The 23,888-nt window shown below is 48.3% G+C and overlaps 1 protein-coding gene and 1 pseudogene across 3 annotated transcripts; both read right to left on the bottom strand.

Moving 5' to 3' along the window:
- Positions 1-2,988: 2,988 nt before the first annotated feature.
- On the bottom strand, positions 2,989-16,128 carry LOC120367379 (placenta-specific protein 9). 3 transcript variants are annotated; one of them, XR_012512866.1, is made up of 5 exons: positions 15,791-16,128; positions 13,991-14,037; positions 5,615-5,712; positions 3,643-3,766; positions 2,989-3,124 (listed from the first exon to the last, which is right to left on the bottom strand). XR_012512866.1 is itself a non-coding variant. In XM_039478192.2 (4 exons), the coding sequence occupies exons 1-4, from the start codon at positions 15,852-15,854 to the stop codon at positions 3,114-3,116; spliced, it is 297 nt and encodes a 98-aa protein (XP_039334126.1). In that variant the 5' UTR covers positions 15,855-16,128; the 3' UTR covers positions 2,989-3,113. The 3 variants fall into 3 exon arrangements, 2 of the variants coding, with proteins under 2 accessions (XP_039334126.1, XP_039334127.1); XM_039478192.2 differs by lacking the exon at positions 13,991-14,037; XM_039478193.2 differs by lacking the exons at positions 5,615-5,712; positions 13,991-14,037.
- Positions 16,129-22,236: 6,108 nt separating this feature from the next.
- Positions 22,237-22,623, bottom strand: LOC101053532 (large ribosomal subunit protein eL22 pseudogene; annotated as a pseudogene).
- Between the last annotated feature and the right edge of the window lie 1,265 nt (positions 22,624-23,888).

Raw genomic sequence — 23,888 nt, 5'->3', positions numbered from 1 at the left:
ACCTAAATAAATAAATAAGCAAGCAAGGGAGGAAACACTTCCTAACTCTTTCTATGAGGCCAGTATTATCCTAGTACCAAAGGCAAACAAAGACATTACAAGAAAAAATACCCTATAGACCAATAAGTCTTAGGAATATAGGTGCAAAACTCCTGACCAACATGCTAGCAGACTAAATCCAGCAGCATATTAAAAGCATTATACACCATGACCAAGTGAAGTTTATCTCAGGAATGTATGGGTCATTTAATATGCAAAAATCAGATCTGGCACGGTGGCTCAAAGCCCATAATCCCAGCACTTTGGGAGGCAGAGGCAGGTGGATCACCTGAGGTCAGAAGTTCGAGGCCAGCATGGTCAATATGGCGAAACCCCGTCTCTACTAAAAATACAAAAATTAGCCGGGTGTGGTGGTGGGCAGCGTGTAATCCCAGCTACTTGGGAGGCTGAGGCAGGAGAATTGCTTGAACTCAAAGATGGAGGTTGCAGGGAGACGAGATCATTCCACTGGACTCCAGCCTGGGCAACAGAGCAAGACTGTCTCAAAAAAAAAAAAAAAAAAAAGAAAGAAAAATAACACTTAACAAACTAAGAATAGAAGGAAAATGTCTCAACCTGCTAGACGGCATCAGAAAAAACCCACCGTGAATATTGCTGGTGGGAATATAGAACAGTACAGCTGCGATACAAGCCCTTGGTGGTTCTTCAGAAAGTTAAACATCAGACTTACCATATGGCTCAGCAACTTCATTCCTGCATATAGACCCCAAACAAATAAAAAAGCAAATATTGACACAAAAACTCATATACGGATGTTCATAGCAACATTACTCATAATAGCTAAAAAGTACGGACAACCTAAATATCCATGAATTGATGAATAAATGAATAAAATGTGGTATATTCATACAAGAGAACATTAGTCATCCATAAGAAGGAATGAAGCACTGATACATGCTACAATACGGACAGCCCTTGAAGACATTATGATCAGGGGCCAGGCGCGGTGGCTCACGCCTGTAATCCAAGCACCTTGGAGGCCAAGGCGGGCAGATCACCTGAGGTCGGGAGTTCAAGACCAGCCTTACCAACATGGTGAAACCCCGTCTTAAAAACAAAAACAAGCCGGGCGCGGTGGCTCACGCCTGTAATCCCAGCACTTTTGGGAGGCCGAGCCGGGTGAATCACGAGGTCAAGAGATTGAGACCATCCTGGTCAACAAGATGAAACCCCGTCTCTACTAAAAATACAAAAAGTTAGCTGGGCATGGTGGTGCGTGCCTGTAATCCCAGCTACTCAGGAAGCTGAGGCAGGAGAATTGCCTGAACGCAGGAGGCGGAGGTTGTGGTGAGCCGAGATCACGCCATTGCACTCCAGCCTGGGTAACAAGAGTGAAACTCCGTCTCAAAACACACACACACACACACACACACACACACACACACACACACAAAACATTATGATCAGAGAAAGAAGCCAGATACAGCTAGGCTAGGTATCTGATTCTGTTTACAGTAGCGCCCCTTACCTTCAGGGGATACATTTCAACACCTCTAGTGGATGCCTGAAACCACAATAGTATCTAATCCTATTATACTATGTTTTTTCTGATGCATGCATATCTACGATAAGGTTTATAAAATAGACACTGTAAGAGATTAGCAACAATAGCTAAGAATAAAAGAGAACAATTAGAACAATATGCCAGCCTCTGTGAAGGGAAAGTTGCATGAAAACCAACCACCATATGCCAGCAACACTGCTCTTGCACTTTGGGTCTTGATTAAGTAAAAGAAATGTTGCTGGAACACAAGCGCTGTGATCGTGTGGCCATTGATTTGGTAACTGAGAAGGCTGCTAAGTGACTAACAGGCAGGAAGTGTAGGCAGCGTGGACCATGGTGGATAAAGGAAGCATTCGTGTCCGGGGTGGGATGAAGGGGGATGGCAAGAGATTTCATCACGCCACTTAGAATGATGCACTATTGAAAACTCATATGTTGTTTATTTCTGGGGTTTAATATTTTAGGACTGCGGTTGACTGCAGGTGACTGAAACGATGGAAAGTGAAACCACAGGTAAAGCGGGAGTACTGTATTTAAAATGTCCAGAATAGGCAAGTTCATGGCGACAGAGATCAGTGGTTTCCAGGGGCTTGGGAGATTGGGAATGGGATGTGTCTGCTTAATAGGTACAGAGTTTCTTTCTTGAGTGAGAATAATGTTCTGGAACTGGTGGTGATGACTGACAACTTGTGAATATACTAGAAGCCACTGCACTTGTATGATTTTTTCTTTTTGAGACAAGGTCACCCAGGCCGTCACTCTGTCACCCAGGCTGAAGTGCAGTGGCACCATCATGGCTAAGCACAGCCTTGACCTCCTGGGCTCAGGTGATCCTTCCACAACAACCTCCTGAGTAGCTGGGACTACAGGCACATGCCACCATGCCAGGCTATATTTTGTATTTTTTGCAGGGATAGGGTTTCACCATATTGCCCAGGGTGGCCTCATACTCCTGGGCTCAAGTGAGCCTCCCACCTTGGCCTCCCAAAGTGCTAGGATTATAGGCGTAAACCACTGTCCCCAGCCTTGTACAATTTTAAATGGTTAAAATGATGAATTTTACATTGAATTTCACTTCCTAGGAATTTTTTTTAAAAAAACAACAAACCACTTTAATGGACACATACATTCCCTGGGGGTCTCATTGCAATGCAGATTTGGATTAAGAAGTCTGGGTGGGGCCTGAGACCCTGGTCCCCTTGCTTTTCATCTGTGGCCACATTTTGAGAAGCAAAGCCCCCACCTCGGTGAATCAACCCCTGCTCATCCGCTCCTGTAAATAAAGAGGGCTAAAGCACAGATGGCGGGAACGGGGGTGTCCCCAGGTCTGAGCCTGGAGGGGGTCGCAGGCCTCCTCCAGGCATGGAAGTGGAGGGAGAGGGGGCTGTAGTTGAACGGGTTACTCCGTCAGCAGACACAGAGGAGACGGAAGGAGTAGCTTTTATTTCACACGAAGCTGGGGAAGGAAGGCGAGCAGACAGGGCTGGCTCTCAGAGGGTGCTGCCTGGCAGGTGCACCACCTCCAGCTGCTGGGCTCCAGCTCCGGGGCTCAGAAGCCATCTGAAAGAAAGCGGCGGCCTCCAGTGAGCAAGCTGGAGTGCTGCAGGGTCCCCGGCCCCTGCTGCTCAACAGTTTCTACCCTCCCTTCCCCAGCCCCTCGGGACACGGGGATCAAGGAGAGAGCAAAGTGCACCTCCATCCCTGCCTGATCAGTGGGGTGCCGTCTTCCCTGGGAGGGTTTTGGGGTGGGACAGGAGTGGCTTCTCAGGGGGAAATGAAAGGGGCTGAGGAGCTTTAGTCCGGCGAAGGCCAATGAAGGACGCAGCTTCTCCTCTCTGGGCTGTGCTGAGATGGCATGTAGCGCCGGCTCTTCCAGAATTTCGTCTGACACTGGGCGGCAGCGACCGGGTGTGGGTTGGGGAGGAGGGTGATGCCGTCCCGCTTCCGTCCCCGGGGGCGCTGGGGCCCTCCCTGCCGTCCAGCCCACACCTGTGCGGTGGAGCAGCCCCTCCGTCTCGCCTGCCCAGCCCCCGATGACAGCAGTCCAGAGCTTGTCCTCTGCCACCTTTACTGCTCACCTTCTCCGAGGAGGTCGGGGGCGGGGCTCGAGGGTCCCGGGGGCAGGTTCCAGGCCAGCCCCTCCAGCAGGCCCAGCAGGCCTTTCATCTCTGTCGCCAGGTGCTCCACGGTCTTCTCTACCATCTATTGCGGGAAGGGGGCAAAGTCGAGGACAGGAGTGGTGCCGCACTCTGCTTCATCAGCTAAGGCCCTAAGGAGCAGCCAGCGGCCCAGCGGGTGCGGTGGGAAAGGGCTGGGCGCTGCGGGGCCTGGGTTTTCCTCACTCAGGCTCTGCCCCTACCTGCCTCAGTTTCCCCAGATGACAATATCCTAGGGGGCTCGCTCTCTAAGGCTCCTTCCTTTTTGGCACTCAGTCACGGGGTTGGATGAAACGCCTTTAGAATACCTTCTCCCTTTTGGGACTCTGCAGCCTGGCGCTCACATTTCTTTTGTTGCTCCGCCCCCTGGTGGTGTCTCTGCCGAATGACAGATTTGGGATTTTGAAATTTACTCAGGGTTCTCAATAGTTATTTTTTCCCCTGTGTATGCCATGGACCCCACTGGCAGTGTGGTGAAGCCTACAGACTTCTTCTCAGAATAATGCCTTAAATGACAAAAATAAAGCGTATAGAATCACCAAGGGCATCAATTGCACTGAATTATTCATTATTAAAAATTAAACTTTTTGGCCCAGCACAGTGGCTCACACGTGCAATCTCAGAATTTTGGGAGGCCGAGGCGGGCAGATCACTTGAGGTCAGGAGTTTGAGACCAGTCGGGCCAACATGGAGAAATCCCATGTCTACCAAAAATACAAAAAATTAGCCGGGCATGGTGGTGCATGTCTGTAGTCCCAGCTACTCGGGAGGTTGAGGCATGAGAATCACTGGAACCCTGGAGGCAGAGGTTGCAGTGAGCTGAGACTGAACCATGAATTCCACCTGGGTAACAGAGCAGGACTCTGTAAAATAAAAATTTAAACTTTGGATATAACATATGTATTGACCGGCATAGTGATTCATGCTTGTAATCCCAGTACTTTGGGAAGCTGAGGTGGGTGGATGGCTTAAGCTCAGGAGTTCAAGGACAGCCTGGGAAACATAGCAAAACCTCATCTCTACCAAAAAAAAAAAATTTATTAACTCACTAAATCACACAATTTAACATCAGGCCTAATCACAACAGAAATGTTGACATAGGAAGGGTATAAATGATGTGTTGAGGTATTCATAACAAGAACAAGATGAAATTATCTGGATTTCTGTTGATGACAAAGTTATAGTACTGTTAATACCACTGCTTGCTGTCTGTATTTATGATGAACAGGAATGCTCAATTTCAGTTAAAGTCTTGCAACAATACAAATGTAAGCTTTTTTCCACACAGGTTAGGAATCATGGCTAAGTAACAAAATAGTGACTGAATTTCCACCTCCCATCCAGTATTGACGCAGAAATATCTGTGTGTGGGCAAATACGGCCTTGGGGGAAGCAGGGTCCACTGGGGGCTGGCCGGCCTGACAGCCTAGATGGGAGGGTGATGTTGGACAAGGCAGCCACAGTGCAAGACTGGCCTGTATGGCCTGACATTCCAAAGCAAGCTTGCATCTGCCCATAAAAACACCCTCCTAGGCCAGGCCTGGTGGCTCACGCCTGTAATCCCGGCACTTTCGGGGGAGGAGGTGGGCGGATCACCTGAAGTCGGGAGTCTGAGACCAGCCTGACCAACATGGAGAAACCTCATCTCTACTAAAAATATAAAATCAGCTGTGCGCGGTGGCGTATGCCTGCAATCCCAGCTACTTGCGAGGCTGAGGCAGGAGAACCTCTTGAACCCGGGAGGAGGAGGCTGTGGTGAGCCGAGATCGTGCCATTGAACTCCAGCATGGACAACAAAAGCAAAGCTCCTTCTCAAAACAAACAAACAAACAAACAAAAAACCATCTTAGAAGGTGGTCCTGACCCCACATGTCCTTCCAAACCACCCTGTTACCTCCTCCATGACATCCAGACGGCGTTGCACAGCCATGTGTCTGTCACACGCTGTGCTCTGAGCTGCGTCTCCTCGGGGAGGGATAAAGGGTTCTGCAGCTGTGGGGAAACAAGTCTTGTCACTGCGGGGCCCTTGCTTTGCCATCATGCCAGAGACTCCTGTAAACACTGGGCTCAAGTGAGGTCGGTCCCCAAAGCCAAGGCAAGAGCAAGCAGAGGAAGGCCCTGGTGGGGGTCAGTGTGTGAGTGCCAGCCATCTCAATCCCGCCGGTCACCTGCAGGCCCACATGGACTTCCTCAGGGAGGTGAAGCCCAGGGAGGAAGGGAGGACGGGCTCCAGCCAGGGAGAATGGCAACCGCAATGACGGAGAGGCCCGAAAGGGCATGGCTCAGTGTGCAAACCCTGCAGGGAGCCTGCAGTGGCTGGGGATACAGGGTGGTCGGGAGAGAGACTGGAGAGGGAAAGCCTGGAAATCAAACCAAGGGGGCAGAGCTTTAGCCCAGAGGCTTTAATAAATCGGGTCTGATGCATGTTTGGGGGGCAATCCGGGCTCACTGCAACCTCCGCCTCCCAGGTTCGAGTGATTCTTCTGTCTCAGCCTCCCGAGTAGCTGGGATTACAAGGGCCTGCTACCATGCCTGGCTAATGTTTGTATTTTTAGTAGAGATGGGGTTTCACCATGTTGGTCAGGCTGGTCTCAAACTCCTGACCTCAGGTGATCCTCCCGCTTCAGGCTCCCAGAGTGCTGGAATTACAGGCGTGAGCCACCACGCCGAGCCAAGGGGGTTTATTTTCACAGAAGAGTCACGGAGTCAAACATGAATTTTTAAGATATAGGGAATAGACTGGAGGGAGATGCCTTTGAAGGCAGGAAGTTACTGCAGCATCAGGGTAAGAGGGATGAAGGGGAAGTGATGAGCAGAGGCAGTAGCTGTAGGAATATGAGGATGAAAATGAGAGGAGGTATTTCAACAGCAGCACTGACACTGGGACCCGTTAGTAACGGCTGGCATGTGATGAGTGCTTACCATGCACCACGTAGGGTGCTAAGTTAACCTCTCCAACAACCTGTTGTTACGCCCAACCTACACGTAAGAAAACTGATGCATAGAGGGGTGAAAGTGTGTGTCCAAAGTCACTACTCATAAGCAGAGGATCCGCCATTCCACTGTTCTCCTCGAGTCAGCTCTTCCAGGCAGCATCAACCCTCAGGCAGGAGTCTAAGAGCCCTGATTCCAAGCTGAGGTTTCAGAGTTGGTAACCCCGAGACGCCTGTCAGGCATCAGAGTCGGCTGGAAGCTTGGGGAACGCTGACACTCAAGAAGGAGAGTGCTGCCCCAGAAGTCAAGAGCAGCCAAGCTTTACAGACGCTGCAGAAAAAAAGGTCAGCATGGCCGAAAGCAGTGAGGAGGTCTAGCGAGATAAGGACTGGAAAAAGAGCACAGGAAAGGCCCTTGTTAGATGTCGCCCCAGCACTTTTAGGAGTGGTGGAGGAAAAGCAGAGTTTGCATTATGGTGAGATGCGAAGGGAAGGTGAGGCTGGGGATAGAAACTTGGATTGTGGACAATTTCACAAAGCTTGGCTGTGAAGGAAAGGAGATTGGATCACAAGGTCTAGAGAAGTATTTATGGGTGTGTGTGTGTGTGTGTGTGTGTGTGTGTGTGTGTGTGTTTTAAGCATTGGAAAACACAATGATGTTTACAGCCTGAGGGACAAAGGGAGACAGAAGAAGCAAAGGAATGCCCTTCCTGAATTGATGGGAGGCCCAGGATCCAGAGAGGGTGGGAACACATCTGGAAGGAGACCGGGAACGCACAAAAATGGGCAAAGGTAAACCATCTAACTAGAGGGCCAGAAAGTGGAGTGAGCTCCTGCCTGATGGGCTCTGTTACTCTGTGCAGTAAGACACAGAACACGTAGGGAAGAGAGCTAGCTGTTAAAATTTCAAGAATTCTATGAGTAGGTTACTAAACACAGACGTTAAAATACTGACCACGGGGGCTGGAAATGCTGGCTTGTGCCTTTAATCCTAGCACTTTGGGAGGCTGAGTGGGAGGATCACTTGAGGCCAAGAGTCTGAGACCAGCCTGATCAACACACTGAGACCCCATCCCTTAAAAGAAAAAAACTTTTAAGTAAAAAGAAAAAAAAAAATGGCCATGATGAGAACATTTACACCCCAGAAATCACCAACCCCGCGCCCCTGTTTTTCTTTTTGAGAGCCAGTCCATCAGTGCACCACCAGGTAAGGGACTTGAATAAAGAGAGGGCTTCAAAAGGGGACGTGCAGAATGAGAAAGGCAGGGTAGGAGGACCATGCAGAATGAGCCGGCATCAACAAGGAATCCTGGAAGTGTGAGTCCTCCCGCAGCAGTGCTCCACAGCAAAGCCACACGGCTGGATGGAGTCTGCAGGGTGGATGTGGTGGAGGCAAGGGGCCAACGAGCTGAGATTTGACCAGCCAGGGTTTAAGAGAGGAGCCCTGGAATCCAGCCGGGATAAGGAAGGAAATGAGGCCAAGGAGAGGGCCAATAAACTGGGAGAAGTCAGGGGCTGAAGAGACTGGAGGTCTTAGGAATTACAGGAGGAACAGGAGGTAAAGAATATTGCAATTTTAGCTTTTACAGCTAGAGCGGCTTCAGATAGTGACAATATCAAGGCTGTGGCCCTGGATGTGGGCATCCAAAGCTCAGTGTGGGGACAGTTATGGAACTTGAGCTCTCTAGGTGCCATGCTTGTAGCTTAAGACCTTGGTGTTGGATGGGTTGGCCAAGGGGCCATCTGCACTTGTCTAGAAGCGGGGCAGGTCTTGAGATAGGACAGAGCTGATGATGGACGTGTAACTCTGAGAGGCCAAGTGATTTGCCCAAGCTCACACCATCAGCAAATGCCTGGACCTCAGGCACCCTGACCTCCTGGCTTCAACTCATCAAAGTGGGGCCCCCTGCCTTGTGATTTTCTGATTCCAACTCTATCTAGCTCTCAGCTCTTCCACTCAGGGATAAGAACAAGACCAGGGACAAAACGTCCTTCCAATCCGAGCATCTTTTGTGGAGAACAATCTGTTTTGCGAATTTTCCTTTTCATTATTTCCCTCCACTAAACTTAGAAAAGACTCTTCAAAAGATAACGGTGTTATTCCTGAATGTGGGGAGGCAGGAGGACATGATAATGGTGTCTTGGTTATTTTTTTAAGGCAAGTCTTTTAAAGACCCATACTGAAATATTTACAGATGAAATGTTATGCTGTCTTGGATTTACTTCCAAATAATCCAGGCCTGGGTGGGGATGCGGGGGAGGCCTGCGTGGATGTTTGGAGCAAACAAGATGGGCTGAGAGCTGCTAATTGTTGGAGCTGGGTGATGAGCACCCAGGGGTACATTCAGCTTTTCTCTCTACTGTTGTGGGTGTGGTTTGAAACGCTCCATAATAAACGCCAGCTGTCTGATGGGGTTGTCAGTAGAAAGCAGTAGCCATCGTGGGCTGCAGGCATCCATGTAAAATATTCAGAGAGAGAGGCCCCACCTGGGGGCTATGCTCCATCCTGGCCCCACATCCTGAGAAGGCACCTAAGAGGCAGGAGCAGGTCTAGAGGAGGCTATGACTCTTGTTTTTTTTGTTTTGTTTTGTTTTTAACAGAGTCTCAGTCTGTCACCCAGGATGAAGTGCAGAGGCATGATCATGGCTCACTGTAACCTCTGCTTCCCGGGTTCAAGCAACTCTCCCACCTCAGCCTCCAGAGTAGCTAGGACTACAGGCACACATTACCATGCCTGGCTAAACTGTATTTTTTGTAGAGATGGGGTTTCACCACGTTGTCCAGTCTAAGCTCAAACTTCTGGGCTTAAGTGATCTACCTTCCTTGGCCTCCCAAAGTGCTGGAATTATATGTGTGAGGCATCGCACCCAGACTGGGACTCCAAATTTTAACTCTGTTTCAGCTGAAACTGGGCTGATCAGCTTGGAGAGGAAAAGCTCTGAGCGGGTCGGAAGAGCTGTTCTCACCCACAGAGTGGCCATCCTGGGGAGGGCCTGTCGTCATGAGTCTGTGGATACACACACCGTCTGCTAGCTCTGTCCAGAGGCCTTTGGCCAGGCCTTTCCCCTGAGCCTCACCTGCCCTCCCCCAGACCCCAGCCACTCTCCCCTCACACACTTCTCCCAGGCTCAGGCCAGAAGGGCACAGTGTGACCCTGCCAGCCAAGTGGGAGTCAGGCTGCGCTGGAAGTCAAGAACAACCAGAGCCTGCTCCTCTCCACTGGCCTAAAACACCCTGTTCTCTAGAGTCTGTAATGAGGTCTAACTTGGCTCCAAATCCCCTCCAGGGAAAAGGCTGGGCTGAGGTCGCTCCCCACGTGGCTCAGCGCTAATCCTTCACATCTGGACAAAACTGTGCTCTGTGCCCCCTGGAGCAACTGTCCGTGAGCTCATCGGGGCCTCCACGGAGCACATCTGAGAGAGCAAGCTTGGAGCAGGGCCTGACATTGGACCGCCTGCTCCGTCCCCACCAGATCCTCCCCACGGAGCTGACTTGAACGCATCATGTCAGCAAACACGCTGGAGACCCCTGTCCTCAGCCTGGTTCAGCCACTGGTGATTGTGGGATTGTGAGAGTCTCTTCTCCTCCCTGAGCCTCTGCTGCCTCCTCCATAAAATAGGATGGGGTGGGCCTGAGGCCCTCACTTCCCCATGTAGCTCATCCTTAATTCTTCGATGTCATTTGGAGGCCGCAGAGAGGCCTCAAAAATGGGCTACAAGAGCTGAGCTCAGTGGTTCACACCTGTAATCCCGGAGCTTTGGGAGGCCAAGGCAGGAGGACCACTTAAAGCCAGGAGTTTGAGACCGTACTGGGCAACATAGTGGGATTCTCTCTCTAAGGAAAAAAAAAAAAATTAGACAGGATTGGTGGCATATGCTTGTAGTCCCAGGTATTTGGGAAGCTGAAGCAGGAGAATCACTTGAGCCCAGAAGTTTGAGACTACAGTCAGCTACGACTGCACCACTGCTCTCTAGCCTGGGCAACAAAGACCCTGTCTTGTAAAAAAAAAAAAAATTAGTAGACACACACGTGCACCCATGGGGCTGTCAGCGGCTCAGACAAGGGGAGTGGAAAAGGCTGAAGGATTCTGATCATTAACCCTGAGCAGCCAAGGCTGTGGCCCCACAGGGCTCCCTTCCTTCCTTTCCTCCCGCCCTCCTGGGCCCTGCCAGTTGGGAAATGGACCTCCTTGGATGCTGCGTTGTTTTCTCTGGCCTGGCTCCTGCTCAGGGCCTGAAGCGCACCCTGGATGGTGGCCATGGGTGGGGCATCCTGTGCTGGTGAGAACAGGCTGCTGTGGAGTCCGGAGGCCCCAGGGGAGGGCTGGGCTGGGCTGGCTGCCCCAGTTAAAGAGACGTGGCCCCTGGGTGCCATCCTCTGAGGCTGAAGTACTGCTCCCTCTACTTCCGGGCCTTATGGGGAGACCTTTTGTATCTGAACCCAAACAGTAAGAAAGTGCTACAAGGCAGATGATTTCTGCATGCTGGGCAATGAGAAATGTTTTCTCAGTGGCGTCTCTGAAAGGTGTTGCTGTATCTTCTGAATTATCAAAGTCACACTCTTTGAAGGGTCTGCTTTGAAAAGCAACCCTGGACACATTCAATGTAATAGAATAATAAACTTTACCACATCCAATACTTGTAAAAAGATGTACGATTCATTCAAAACCATCCATGGGTTTTGATTATTTTTGAAAGCAGCAGAACACTATTCTTCAGATGATTCTATAAAAAACTCCACCAACCCAAATGCCCAACGATGATAGACTGGATAGGGAAAATGTGGTACATATACACCATGGAATATTACGCAGCCATCAAAAACGATGAGTTCACGTCCTTTGTAGGGACAAGGATGAACCTGGAAACCATCATTCTCAGCAAACTGACACAAGAGCAGAAAATCAAACACCGTATATTCTCACTCATAGGCGGGTGTTGAACAATGAGAACACATGGACACAGGGAGGGGAGCACTACACACTGGGGTCCGTTGGGGGGAAATGGGGGAGGGGCGGGGGGGTGGGGAGGTGGGAAGAGATAGCATGGGGAGAAATGACAGATACAGGTGAGGGGACGGAAGGCAGCAAACCACACTGCTATGTGTGTACCTATGCAACAATCCTGCATGTCCATCACATGTACCCCAAAACCTAAAATGCAATAAAAAAAAAAAAAAAAAACCTCCAAAATGTGGGCCGGGCGTAGTGGCTGATGGTCTAAAAGGCCATCAGGGAATAAAGGTTTCTCTGAGTGCTGCTGAAAGAAACCAAGATTGGGGCCGGGCGTGGTGGCTAACAACCTGTAATCCCTGTACTTTGGGAGGCAGAGGCTGGCCGATCCCTTGATGTCAGGAGTTCGATACCAGCCTGGCCAACATGGTGAAACCCACCTCCATCCCCGTCCCCATCTCTACTAAAAAATGCGCAAGTTAGCTGGGCGTGCTGGTACGGCATCTACAATCCCAGCTACTCAAGAGGCTGAGGCACGAGAATTGCTTGAACCTGGGAGGCAGGGATTGTGGTGAGCCGAGATTGCACCACTGCACTCCAGCCTGGGTGACAGAATGAGACTGTCTCAAAAATAAAATAAAATAAAATAAACCAAGTTGAAAGTCAAACAAGCAAGAGATAGATCTCAATTTACAGAAAATATAAGGGATGGAGGTATTTAAATCACATCAAAGGATGCAATAAGCAAAATCTAAATGTGGAAAACTTTACAGAACAAACTTAGTTTCTTCAACAACAAAAAAATTAAGTAAAAAAAAAAAAAAAAAAAAGCTGGGCATGGTGGCTCACACCTGCAATCCCAGTACTTTTGGATGCTGAGGTGGGTGGATCACGAGGTCAGGAGATCAAGACCATTTTGGCCAACATGGCAAAACTCTGTCTCTACTAAAAATACAAAAGTTAGCTGGGTGTCAGGGTGTGCACCTGTAGTCCCAGCTACTCAGGAGGCTGAGGCAGGATAATCACTTGAACCCGGGAGGCGGAGGTTACAGTGAGCTGAGATTGAGCCACCGCACTCCAGACAGAGTGAGACTTTGCCTAAAGAAAAAAAGAAAGGGCAGGGGTGGGAAAACTTATATATTTAAAGAGACCTAACAGACATAGTGACCAAATGCAGTATATGTAACCTTATTTGGATCAAACAAATGAATTGTAAAAAGATATGACACAATCAAAGACAGTTGAACAGTGATTGAATATTTAATGATGTTCAATCACACACTCTTTTTGGAATATGATCGTGGCATTGCAGTTATGTTTATTAAAAGAATGTTTATCTCTTAGAGATACACAAGGAAACATTTATAGATGAAAATCTATGGGCTGGACACAGTGGCTCACGCCTGTAATCCCAGCACTTTGGGAGGCCGACACAGGTGGATCATAAGGTCAGGAGTTCAAGATCAGCCTGAACAACTTAGTGATACCCTGTCTCTCTAAGAAAAAAAAAAAAAAAAAAAAAAGAAAGAAAGAAAAGAAAGAAAAAAGAAAAGAAAATACATGATGTCAGGCCAGGCATAGTGGCTTACACCTGCCAGCACTTTGGGAAGCCAGGGCAGGTGGATCACTTGAGCCTAGGAGTTCGAGACCAGCCTGGCCAACATGGTGAAACCCTATCTCTACTAAAAATACAAAAATTGGTCAGGTGTGGTGGTGGATGCCTGTAGTCCCAGCTACTTGGGAGGCTGAGGCAGGAGAATCACTTGAACCTGGCGGGGTGTAGGTTGCAGTGAACTGAGATTGCGGCACTGCATTCTAGTATGGGTGACAGAATGAGATCCTGTTGCAAAAAAGAAGGAAAGAAGGAAAGAAAGAAAATACAATGCCTGGATTTCATAATCCAGGGAGGGGAGGGGTTGAGGACTGCAGATGAGATAAAACTGCCCATGAACTGAAACTTGTTGAAGCAGGGTTGCTGAGTACATTATGTAATTCTTTCCTATACTATTATTTTGTATTTTTTGTATCCAACAGTTTTCATAATCAAAAGTTAAGAGATATCTGAAATCTGAAAGATTATGCACAAAAATGTATGAAGTCAGTGTGAAATTACATTAATCATGAATACTTTCCTCCTTTTCTTCTTCTCTCTCTTTTTTTTTTTTTTTTTGAGATGGAGTCTCGCTCTGTCACCCAGGCTGGAGTGCAGGGGTGCCATCTCTGCTCACTGTAACCTCCGCCTTCTGGGTTCAAGCGATTCTCCTGCCTCAGCCTCCAGAGTAGCTGGGACTACAGGCATGTGCCACCTTGCCCGGTTAATTTTTTTGTATTTTTAGTAGAGACGGGATTTAACTGTGTTAGCCAGGATGGTCTCAAACTCCTGACCTTGTGATCTGCCTGCTTCGGCCTCCCGAAATCCTTCTCTTCTTAATCTGTAGCAATGAACATGCATAATCAGAAAGAAAAACAACGTTTAAAAGTGAGTTTAAGTCCTCTATACAAGTTGTGGCTAAAAGGGGCACCAAAGTAGCCACTTGTGGACGGGACAGTCCCTCCTCCCTCTGGGAGAAGCACAGGCGCTGCTTTGTGCCCTCAGCTCCCGGAGCCTGGGGCTGAGCTGGGAGGGGGTGAAGGAGAGGGGGATGAGAGGGTGTGTACGGGGCCCTACTCTATGCTGGGCAGAGTCCCAGCCGCTTCTCATACAGCTTGTGAGGAAGCCATTGGTGGTTATCTTTAACAGGTGGGGAAAGTGAGGCTCAGAGAAATCAGCGGAGTCATCTGAGAGAATGTGTGTTGATGCATGTTCCCTGCTGGGCACTTCCTCTCTCATCTAATCCCTGAGCCCAGGCCTGTGTGTGTGTGGGGGCGTGTCATTCTCCCTGATTGACAGAGGAAGAAACAGCCCCAGAGAAAGGAGAGGACTCAGCCAAGGTAAGGGATCACGCGGGCTGGCCTGGATCCTTTCCCCAAGTGCTCACTCCCACAGCTCACTGGGCCCTGAAAGCGGGTGGGGGCTTCTATCTTAGCACAGGGCACTTCTGCCTGGGCGGGGGCAAGGACTGAGGGGGCAGGAGGCCTGGATGTTTTGTGAGGGCTCTGCCTTGGCACCACTGTGAGATCTGAGCTTGCCCCTCACCTGGACAACTAAAATGAGCCATAGCCGTCCCTGACTAAATGGGGTTGTGGCTTGTAAACTGTAAAGTCCTGCGCAATGTGCAGGGTGGTGGAATGAGCATCTGTGTACAGTCAAGACTACAGTCTAGTAAGTCACTTGACCTGAGTCACCCTGAGCCTCACCTGTGAGGGGCAACATTAAGCTGAGGGGAGAGCTGGGGGAAAGGAAAGGGAGAGTCAAAGGCCAGGAAGCCAGCTGCTGGAGTACCCGGAGAGCCTCTGCCTCCCTAACAGCCCTCCACCTCCACCCAGTGCCCCGCCTCCACCCAAAACAGCTCAGTCCCCCAGAGAAGCTCCCTGGAAACCGAGAGGCTGACTTCCTCACCAACTGCAAAACCACCTGAGGCCACCTGGCAGGTGAAGCAGTGGCCTTTCTCCTGGGCCCGCCTGCCTGGCTCCTTGAGGCTGTGCTGAGCTGGCCTGGGTCACTTACCCTTTGGGGTCTGGCTTCTTAGACAATGTCCTATAAAGTCAGGCCTGAGCCTCCACCGGCCCTCTGAGATGCAGCTGGCCTCCCGGGCTGCCCTGCCCAGCAGCTGTGACCTCCCACCCCAGATCCCGGCTCCTCTCTTGCCAGCTCTACTCCCCTCATTGAGCTTCCCTCTCTCTCCTTTGCGGTCTCTCTCAAATCTTTCTCTTCGCTTCAATATCCTCTCTCCCTCCACCCCTTGCCATTTTAGTCACTCTTTCTCTTTCCTTCCCTTTGGTATCTTTAACTCCTTTTTCTTTCTGTCTTAGTTCATCTCTGTTCATCTACAAAGCGTCTTTGTGTCTCGGCCTCTGCTTTTTCCTTTTCACGATTTATTCTTCCCTCTCTTCTTTATCTCTCCGTTGCTCTACTCCTCTGCCTTTTTCTGCGTGTTTCCTCTCACCGTCTTTCTCTCCATCGCTCCCTCCCTGCGTCCGCCTCTCTCTCCATCCCGCTGTAGTGTCAGGCTCTCTCTGTCTCTCTCTTGCCCATTCCTTCCTCGCGATCTGCGGGTCCCCTGCCGCGCCCGGCGCCCCACTCACCAGCCGAAGCGCCCGCGGCGCGGAGCAGAGCCAGCCCGGCCAGCGCGCAGAGCAGGGTCCGCATGTTGCCGGCCCGGCCGAGCGCAGCGCCGCGTCTGCCCGCAGCCGCCCTCCCCGGATCGCGCCCGGCCGGCCTGGGAGGAAATGCTCTTAGTCCGAGCCAAAATTCCTGGGCGGCTCCGGGCTTTCTGGCTGGAGCGAACCCGCCCCCTCCAGAGGCCCCTCTGCACCCCTTGGGCAGCGCGGAGCCCAGAGATCCCGGGAGCTGAGGCGCTGACTGTGCCAGGCGGGCGCCTCCCAAGGAAAGGGCCTCCTCCGGAGTCCCCGCGCCTCCTGGGAGCCCGGGAGGAAAGGGGAGGGATTGCGTGAGGGCGTTGGCTCTAGGCGGCGGAGCCTGGGGTCAGGGGTTCGTTATGAGCCCATTTCAGAGGCGGGCAGACTGAGGCTCGGAGAGACGTGCCTTCCTCGGCATTACCCTCAGCCATGGCACAGGATATGAATCCCTGTCTCCTGGGAGTGTGGAAGCTTTTGTTTGCCTATTTACGAACAAGAAATTGATTCTAATGACATGGAACAGTGTCTGGCCCTATGAAGGAGACCCAGAAACTCGCTGCTCTGGTAAGGGACTGATAGCAACGTGAAAAGGTACTGGTACTTTAAAAAAAAAAAAAAAAAAAAAAAAAAAAAAAAAGGGTAAAATTGTGACACTCGTAAAGATATGAAATTAGCATATTCTAAAGGTTTTATTTGATTCATTATTAATGAGGTAACAAGTAAGACGCCACAAGCAGTCCAAAGTTTGGAACACAGTAGTGGAAACTTCCCCTATGGGACACGCCCATTCAACAAAGTACAACAAATTAAGATTTAGTGAAAATACAAAGCAAAAAAGCTGCAGCTCTGACTTCTCTGCTGCAGAGCCCTGAGTGCCTTGCCTGGCTGTAAGTAGAACGCTTTCATCAGCAAGCCTGGGAGAATGCCTTTGTCCATCAAGGGTTCCCATTGGGGTTAACTGGAGCCCTTGCAGATCAAGGCTGCCCCTCTGCCTTCTGTGTTCCAGTGATCCAGTTCTTACTCCCTCCCTGAGAGCGACATAATAGCCTCAGATGCAGAAATTCTGGTTCTGAGCCCGAGAATCTGAGGCAGACTCAAATCTAAATTATTTATTATTTATTTATTTTATTATTATTACCATCGAGACAAAGTCCTGCTCTGTCACCCAGGCTGCAGGGCAGTGGCACAATCTCAGCTCACTGCAACCTCTGCCTCCCAGGTTCAAGCAATTCACTTGCCTCAGTGCCTCCTGAGTAGCTGGGATTACAGGCACCTGCCACCACACCCAGCTAATTTTTGTGTTTTTAGTAGAGACGCAGTTTCACTATGTTGGCCAGGCTGGTCTCGAACTCCTGACGTTGTGATCTGCCCTCCTCAGCCTCCTAAAGTTCTGGAACTACAGGCGTGAGCCACTGGGCCTGGCCTCAGGTCTAGATCTTTCAAAAGCTTTCAAGGAGATTATGATGCCCACATGAGCTGGCTCAGAAGAAGAATTTATTTCAGGAATGCCAAGAATGTCTCAGGCTTGGTAGTAGGACGTTCCTTGATAGTTTAGCCAGGTGCAAAGTTGTCATAGAGCTGCCAAACCCATAAGGATTCTTGTAGCTCAGAGCCAGTGGGCTACCTTATATTCTGAATTTAAGATTAAGAAGAAAAACAAACCATATACGATACATTCTTGTTGTGGGAGAGCATAAAGTAATTAAGTATACAGAGTACAACATGAAAGCCTTTTCTGTTGTGAATTCCCTCTATCCAACGATTCGGGTCCAGTCCCCTCAGCTTGGTAGGCTGTGCCCGTTCCAGTTCCATGCATTCCCCATCTGTCTAATGTATAATTAGACACAAATGTATATACATGAGATCAAATAAGAGATATTTTGAAGACTGGCCTTCATTTGTGTTTATCTCAGTCATAACATTAAATCTTGGCTGGATGCAGTGGCTCACGCCTGTAATCCCAGCACTTTGGTAGACCGACGTGGGTGGATCACCTGAGGTCAGGAGTTTGAGACCAGCCTGGCCAATACGGTGACACTCCATCTCTGCTGAAAATACAAAATACTAGCAGAGCATGGTGTTGGGTGCCTGTAGTCCCAGCTACTCAGGAGGCTGATGCAGGAGAATCGGTTGAACCCAGGAGGCAGAGGTGGCAGAGAGCCAAGATTGCACCACTGCACTCCAGTCTGAGCAACAGAGCAAAACTTTGTCTTATAAAACAAAAACAAAAACAAACAAAAAAACTTGATCATTCTATGTGAGTACAGATAATTCCACTTCATTCCTTTTAAGAGTTACAAAATATCCCATTGAATGAATGCAAGCGGCATTATTTGTCCAAACAGCCCCCTGTTGATGTGCATGTAGATTGCCGCCTTTTTTCCTCCGATATAAAATATGCTTTAATCGACATACTTTTGCATATATCTTTATGTACATAGTTCATGTATTTCTGAAAGGCTGGAAGAGGAATCATGTGTCAAAGGGCATTTTACGTTTTGCCAGGTAGGCCAAAAACTGTTCCTCAAATTGTCACTAAGCCCACAGGAGGGACAGGAGTCTTTGAGCGCTGTTCCAGCGTGAACTGGAGTACATGTTGGTCTTGGTAGGAATTGGGCTGCAGGGGGCGCCATTTACATAAATACTTCTGGATTGGAGTTACCTGAAGTGTAAACCCAGCAGTCACCTGCGTTCTCCAGCACCGGATATTTATCATTTAAAAATTTGACAGCTTGATGATGGAAAATGTTACCTTGTTGTTATTTTATTTACCAACTATTTATTATAAGTGAAGTTAATCTTTATTTGCCTCTTCAATTACTTTTTTCTGTTTTCCTCCCTTTCCTTTCTATAATCTGATTATTAATGTAATGTCTGTCATACATGTTGGCAATATCTTCTCCCAGCCTTCCATTGTCTTTAACTTTCTTGGTGGAGTCTTTCATCGTTCAGAAGTCTTAAATATTAGGTAACCAGATCTCTCAATATTTTCTTTTATGACTTATAGAGTTTACAACTTGATTATGATTCCTCGAATCAAGGCTGCAAAGATATTTTTCTACATTTTCTTCAAATGGTTTTAAGGTTTTCTCAAGGTCTAATGTCTAAGCCACTTAGAATTGTTATCCGGTTGCAAGGGAAGAATCAAACTTGAATTTTTCCCTGAATGGATATCTCAATGTCCTCATGTTCCTTATGGCATGGTCCAATCCTTTTGCCACTACTTTGAACATAAAGTAGTTTGCTAGCTACTCATTTCCAAGGGGAGCTCTGGGAAAATCTCTATACTTCATGTCTGTCACAAGGTCAAGGAAACAAAAATGCGAAATAGACTTATAATTTCAATAAATACTGAAACCATATTTGATGAAATTAAACAGCCCTAGCTAACTTAAAAACAGTAATAACAACAAACTTAAGATTAAAACAAAGGAAGTAAGACATTTTCTTAGCAGATAACTACTTTTTAATTTTTGTATTGATAATTTTTCAAATTAAAAAAATTTAAAAATAGAGATGTGGAGGGGTGGGGTTTTGCTGTGTTGCCCAGGATAGTCTCGAACACCTGGGCTCAAGTGATCCTCCCGCCTCTGCCTCCCAAAGTGCTGAGATTACAGAAACGAGCCACCATGCCCAGTCAACTACTTTTATCATAAATAGTTCACATGTACATACAAGAGAAAGGAGAAATGTATTCTTTGTTAAACTAGGATTGAGGTAAAGATGCCATTATTGGCCAGGCATGGTGGCTCATGCCTATAAACCTGGCACTTTGGGAGGCCCAGGTGGGAGGATCACTTGAGCCCAGGAGTTCAAAACCAGCCTGGGCAACACAGCATGACCCCATCTCTACCAAAAATTTAAAAAATATATATTTTTTTTTAGAAAAAACATTAGCTGGGAGTTGTGGCATGTGCTTATTACTGGGGAGGCTGAGTCAGGAAGATCACTTAAGCCAAGGAGTTTGAGGCTGCAGTGAGCTATGGTCATACCACTGTACCCCAGCCTGGATGACAGAGTAAGACACTGTTCCAAAAAGTAAATAAATAATTAAATTACAAAATTTAAAAAGATGCCACTATCAACAACTGTTTGGCTGGGCACAATGGCTCACACCATTAATCCCAGCACTTTGGGAGGCAGAGGCAGGCAGATCACTTGAGGTCAGGAGTTCAATACCAGCCTGGCCAACATGGCAAAACCCTGTCTCCATTAAAAATAGAAAACTTAGAGATGGGCGTGGTACCACATGCCTGTAATCCTAGCTACTAGGGAGGCTGAGGCAGGAGAATTGCTTGAACCAGGTGTCGGAGGTTTCAGTGAGCCAAGATGGTGTCACTATTCTCCATCCTGGGTGATAGAGCCAGACTTTATCTCAAAAAATATAATTAAATTAAGATGGAAATCAACTTATTTCCTTATACCAACAGAAACCAGCCCAAACATGTAAAGAGAAACTCCTGGGCAGAATGGTAATATGGAGCCAGTGGACCCAGTTAACAAACCTCCTACTTCCAGTGTTCTCTAAAGTGACCCGTGAAATTAACGATAGGGGAGACTGGCATCAGTGGCAGAAACTAGAGACATATGCCAACCATATGCCGGGCCAGCTGGATCTAATGATACCTCTCACTATTTATTACTATTCTATTTTTACTTATTTCTTTATTTATTTTGAGACAGAGTCTTGCTCTGTTGCTCATGCTGGAGTGCAGTGGCTCGATCTCAGCTCACTGCAACTTCTGCCTCCTGGATTCAACGATTCTCCTGCCTCAGCCTCCTGAGTAGCTGGGATTACAGGCCCATGCCACCATGACCAGCTAATTTTTTATTTTTAGTAGAGACAGGGTTTTGCCATGTTTGCCAGGCTGGTTTGAACTCCTGACCTCTGATGATCTGCCTGCCTCTGCCTCCCAAAGTGCTGGTATCACCTGCATGAGTCACAGTGCCCGGCCTATTATTATTCTATTTTTTGCTAAATTTCTCTGAACCTGGTTTTGTGCTAAGGCTGCCTATGCATTAGCCTATTTAGTCCTTGCATCAGTAAACCTATCAAGTAGATACCCTATTCCCATTAAAAAATTAAAAAGATCTATTAAATATATTTGATTCAAGGTTAGAGGGTGGCATATCCCACTCTGGAAGTTAGGTAGATCCGATTCCAAAAGTACAGTCCTCAGCATTATCAGGCCTCTTGACTCTCAAGTCCCAGGAAAGACACTAAATAGAGAATCTGGAGAAGAGAGGAGGTGAGAAAGGGACAAATGGAATATGGGGGCTCAGAAGGCCAAGCCCTGTGCAGTTAGGGGAGAACGCTCATAACCACCTGCATGAATGAAGTGCCTTCATGTGCACCCATTTCTCTTTCACTTAATACTCCCGTGACCCTGGCAGGTAGCCTCACAATCCACGCAGATTGTGATGGTACCTGCCAGGGTCACGGGAGCATACAGAATGTGAGGCTTGGAGAAGTTAGGACATGGCCCAGGGCATACAGCGACTAGTTAGGAATTTGGGGATTTGCCTCACAGATACCTGTGTTGCCTCCACAGGCAATGCTACAGATGCGCACGGTCCTCCCAGCCTGGCTGGGCCGGGGCACAAGTGGTGGGGAATCTGGCAGGGGCTTGCTCTCCCGACCCAGGCCCAGAGGCAAGGGGCCAAAGGAAACAGGAATAGGGACTGGTCATCTCTCTGGGGAGAGAGATGAGGTCAAAGACAGCCCGTTTAAAAGAGCCTCAGTGGCTGGAAGGGCCTGAGCTGTACAAAGCCTCCTTGTCTTCTCCCTTTGGCACAAGAGAGGATTTCCAGAGGTAGCAGGAAGACCCACGCCGGGAGAGCTCTCAGTGAGCGCTGGGCAAGGCTAGCTACTCTGCACAGACGGATAGGGGCTACTACGCAAGGCACAGAAGTTAGAGCCGGAGAGAGTGAGCCAGTGAAGTGTGAATGTGGATGGATGTCTCTGTTGGGGGAAGGAAAAGGAGGGGGCAACTCGATGGGTTGAGATTGTCCTTTTGCGGTTGAACGTAGTGGCTCACCCCTGTAATCCTAGCACTTTAGGAGGCTGAGGTGGGGGGATGGCTTGAGTTCAGGAGTTCAAGACCAGCCTGGACAACATACCAAGACCCTGTATCTACAAAAAAAATAAAAAATTAGCCGGATGTGGTGGTACACACCTGTAGTCCCAGCTACTCTGGAGGCTGAGGTGGAAGGATGGTAGGAGCCCGGAAAGTCGAGGCTGTAGTAAGCTGTGATTACACCCCTGTGTGCCAGCCTGAGTGACAGAGCGAGAGACCCTGTCTGAAAAAAAGAAAAAAGAAAAGAGGTTTTTTTGTTTTTCATTCTCAAGTTTCATTCAAGAACTCATACAAAATATTCCAGATAAATGAAATTTAATCCTCATCTTCCTCTTCCTCTTTGTCCTTGTTCATTTGGAAGTAACGTAATTCATAACTCTCTTTGCTGTTAGCAGTGATGCACAACCAATCACGTAGACTCTTCTTCAAATCATTTTTAGTGTGATATTTCGTATACCTTTTGGAAAAAGTCACCCCGGGTGTCACGGTGGTCTTGCTCTTGCTCCTTTCGATGGTCACCACACCCCCAACCAGGTTTCCCAGCCTTTCCGTTCACTCTGACCCTCTCTTGCAAACACTGCTCAAAATTGGCAACACCCATGATTCCATCTTCTATTGGAGGGGGGGGGTACAGTCAAGAGTGATCTTTAGAACCTGTTTTTTTTTTGCCCCCTTCACCACAAGCTTTTTCATGGGTGCCATGGCAGCAGTGGAGGCAGAAAGGGAGATGTTCTTTTTAAATTGTTATTCATGTTATACAACTTCGGTAGCTTTGGGGGCACCAGTTATATTAGGTTACGTGACTGAATTGTATAACGGTGAATTCTGAGATTTTAGTGCACACACCACCCAAGGAGTGTGCATCCTACCCAGTGTGTAGTTTTTATCCCACATCCCCACCCACGCTCACTTCTGAGTTTGCAGAGTCCATTACATCACTGTGCATGTCCCTATGTCCTCGTAGCTTAGCTCTCACTTACAAGTGAGAATATATGGTATTTGGTTTTCCATTCCTGAGTTACTTCACTTAGAATAATAGTCTCCACCTCCATCCAAGTTGCGGCAGAAGACATTATTTTGTTCCTTTTTATGGCTGAGTAGTAGTCCATGGTGTATATGTACCACATTTTTTTAATCCACTCATTGGTCAATAGGCACTTACGGTGGTTCTGTATCTTGGCAATTATGAATTGTGCTGCAATAAACATCCCCCTGTAATTTACCTCCTTTCTTACATGTGGCCCCGAATCGTCCCAGGTAGGAGAAGATGTAGGAAGATGGGAAGGTCTGCTTGGTACAGGGAGAAGCCAAGTATAGAGTGAGGATAGAGGTTTAACATTAACAATTATGGCTGGGCGTGGTAGCTTACACCAGTAATCCCAGCACTTCAGGCGGCCAAGGCAGGTGGATTCCCTGAGGTCAGGAGTTTGAGACCAACCTGGCCAACATGGTGAAACCCCATATCTACTAAAAAAAAAAAAAAAATTAGCCAGGCATGTTGCCACCCACTTGTAATCCCAGCTACTGAGGAGGCTGAGGCACAAGAATTGCTTGAACCCAAGAAAAGGAGGTTGCAGTGAGCTGAGATTGCACCACTGCACTCCAGCCTGGGTGACAGAGCAAGATTGTCTCAAATAAAAATAATACTATTGGCGTGGCGCAGTGGCTTAATTTGTAATCCCAGCTCTTTGGGAGGCCGAAGAGGGTGGATTGCCTGAGATTGACCAACCTGACCAACATGGTGAAACCCTGACTCTACCAAAAATATTTTTAAAAATCAGTCACATGTGGTGGCACACACCTGTCATCCCAGCTACTCAGAAGGCCAAGGCAGAAGAATTGATTGAACCCGGGAGGCGAAGGACCAATCGGTTCAATCCTGGGAGCTGAGATCATGCCACTGCACTCCAGTCTGTCTGACAGAGCCAGAATCCATCTCAAAAAAAAATATATATATTAACAATTAT

This window comes from Saimiri boliviensis, chromosome 12 (assembly GCF_048565385.1).
Source record: "Saimiri boliviensis isolate mSaiBol1 chromosome 12, mSaiBol1.pri, whole genome shotgun sequence".
Taxonomy (NCBI): Eukaryota; Metazoa; Chordata; class Mammalia; order Primates; family Cebidae; genus Saimiri; species Saimiri boliviensis.
Note: the sequence above shows the minus strand (reverse complement) of the source record. Positions and strands in the feature narration are given on the sequence as shown.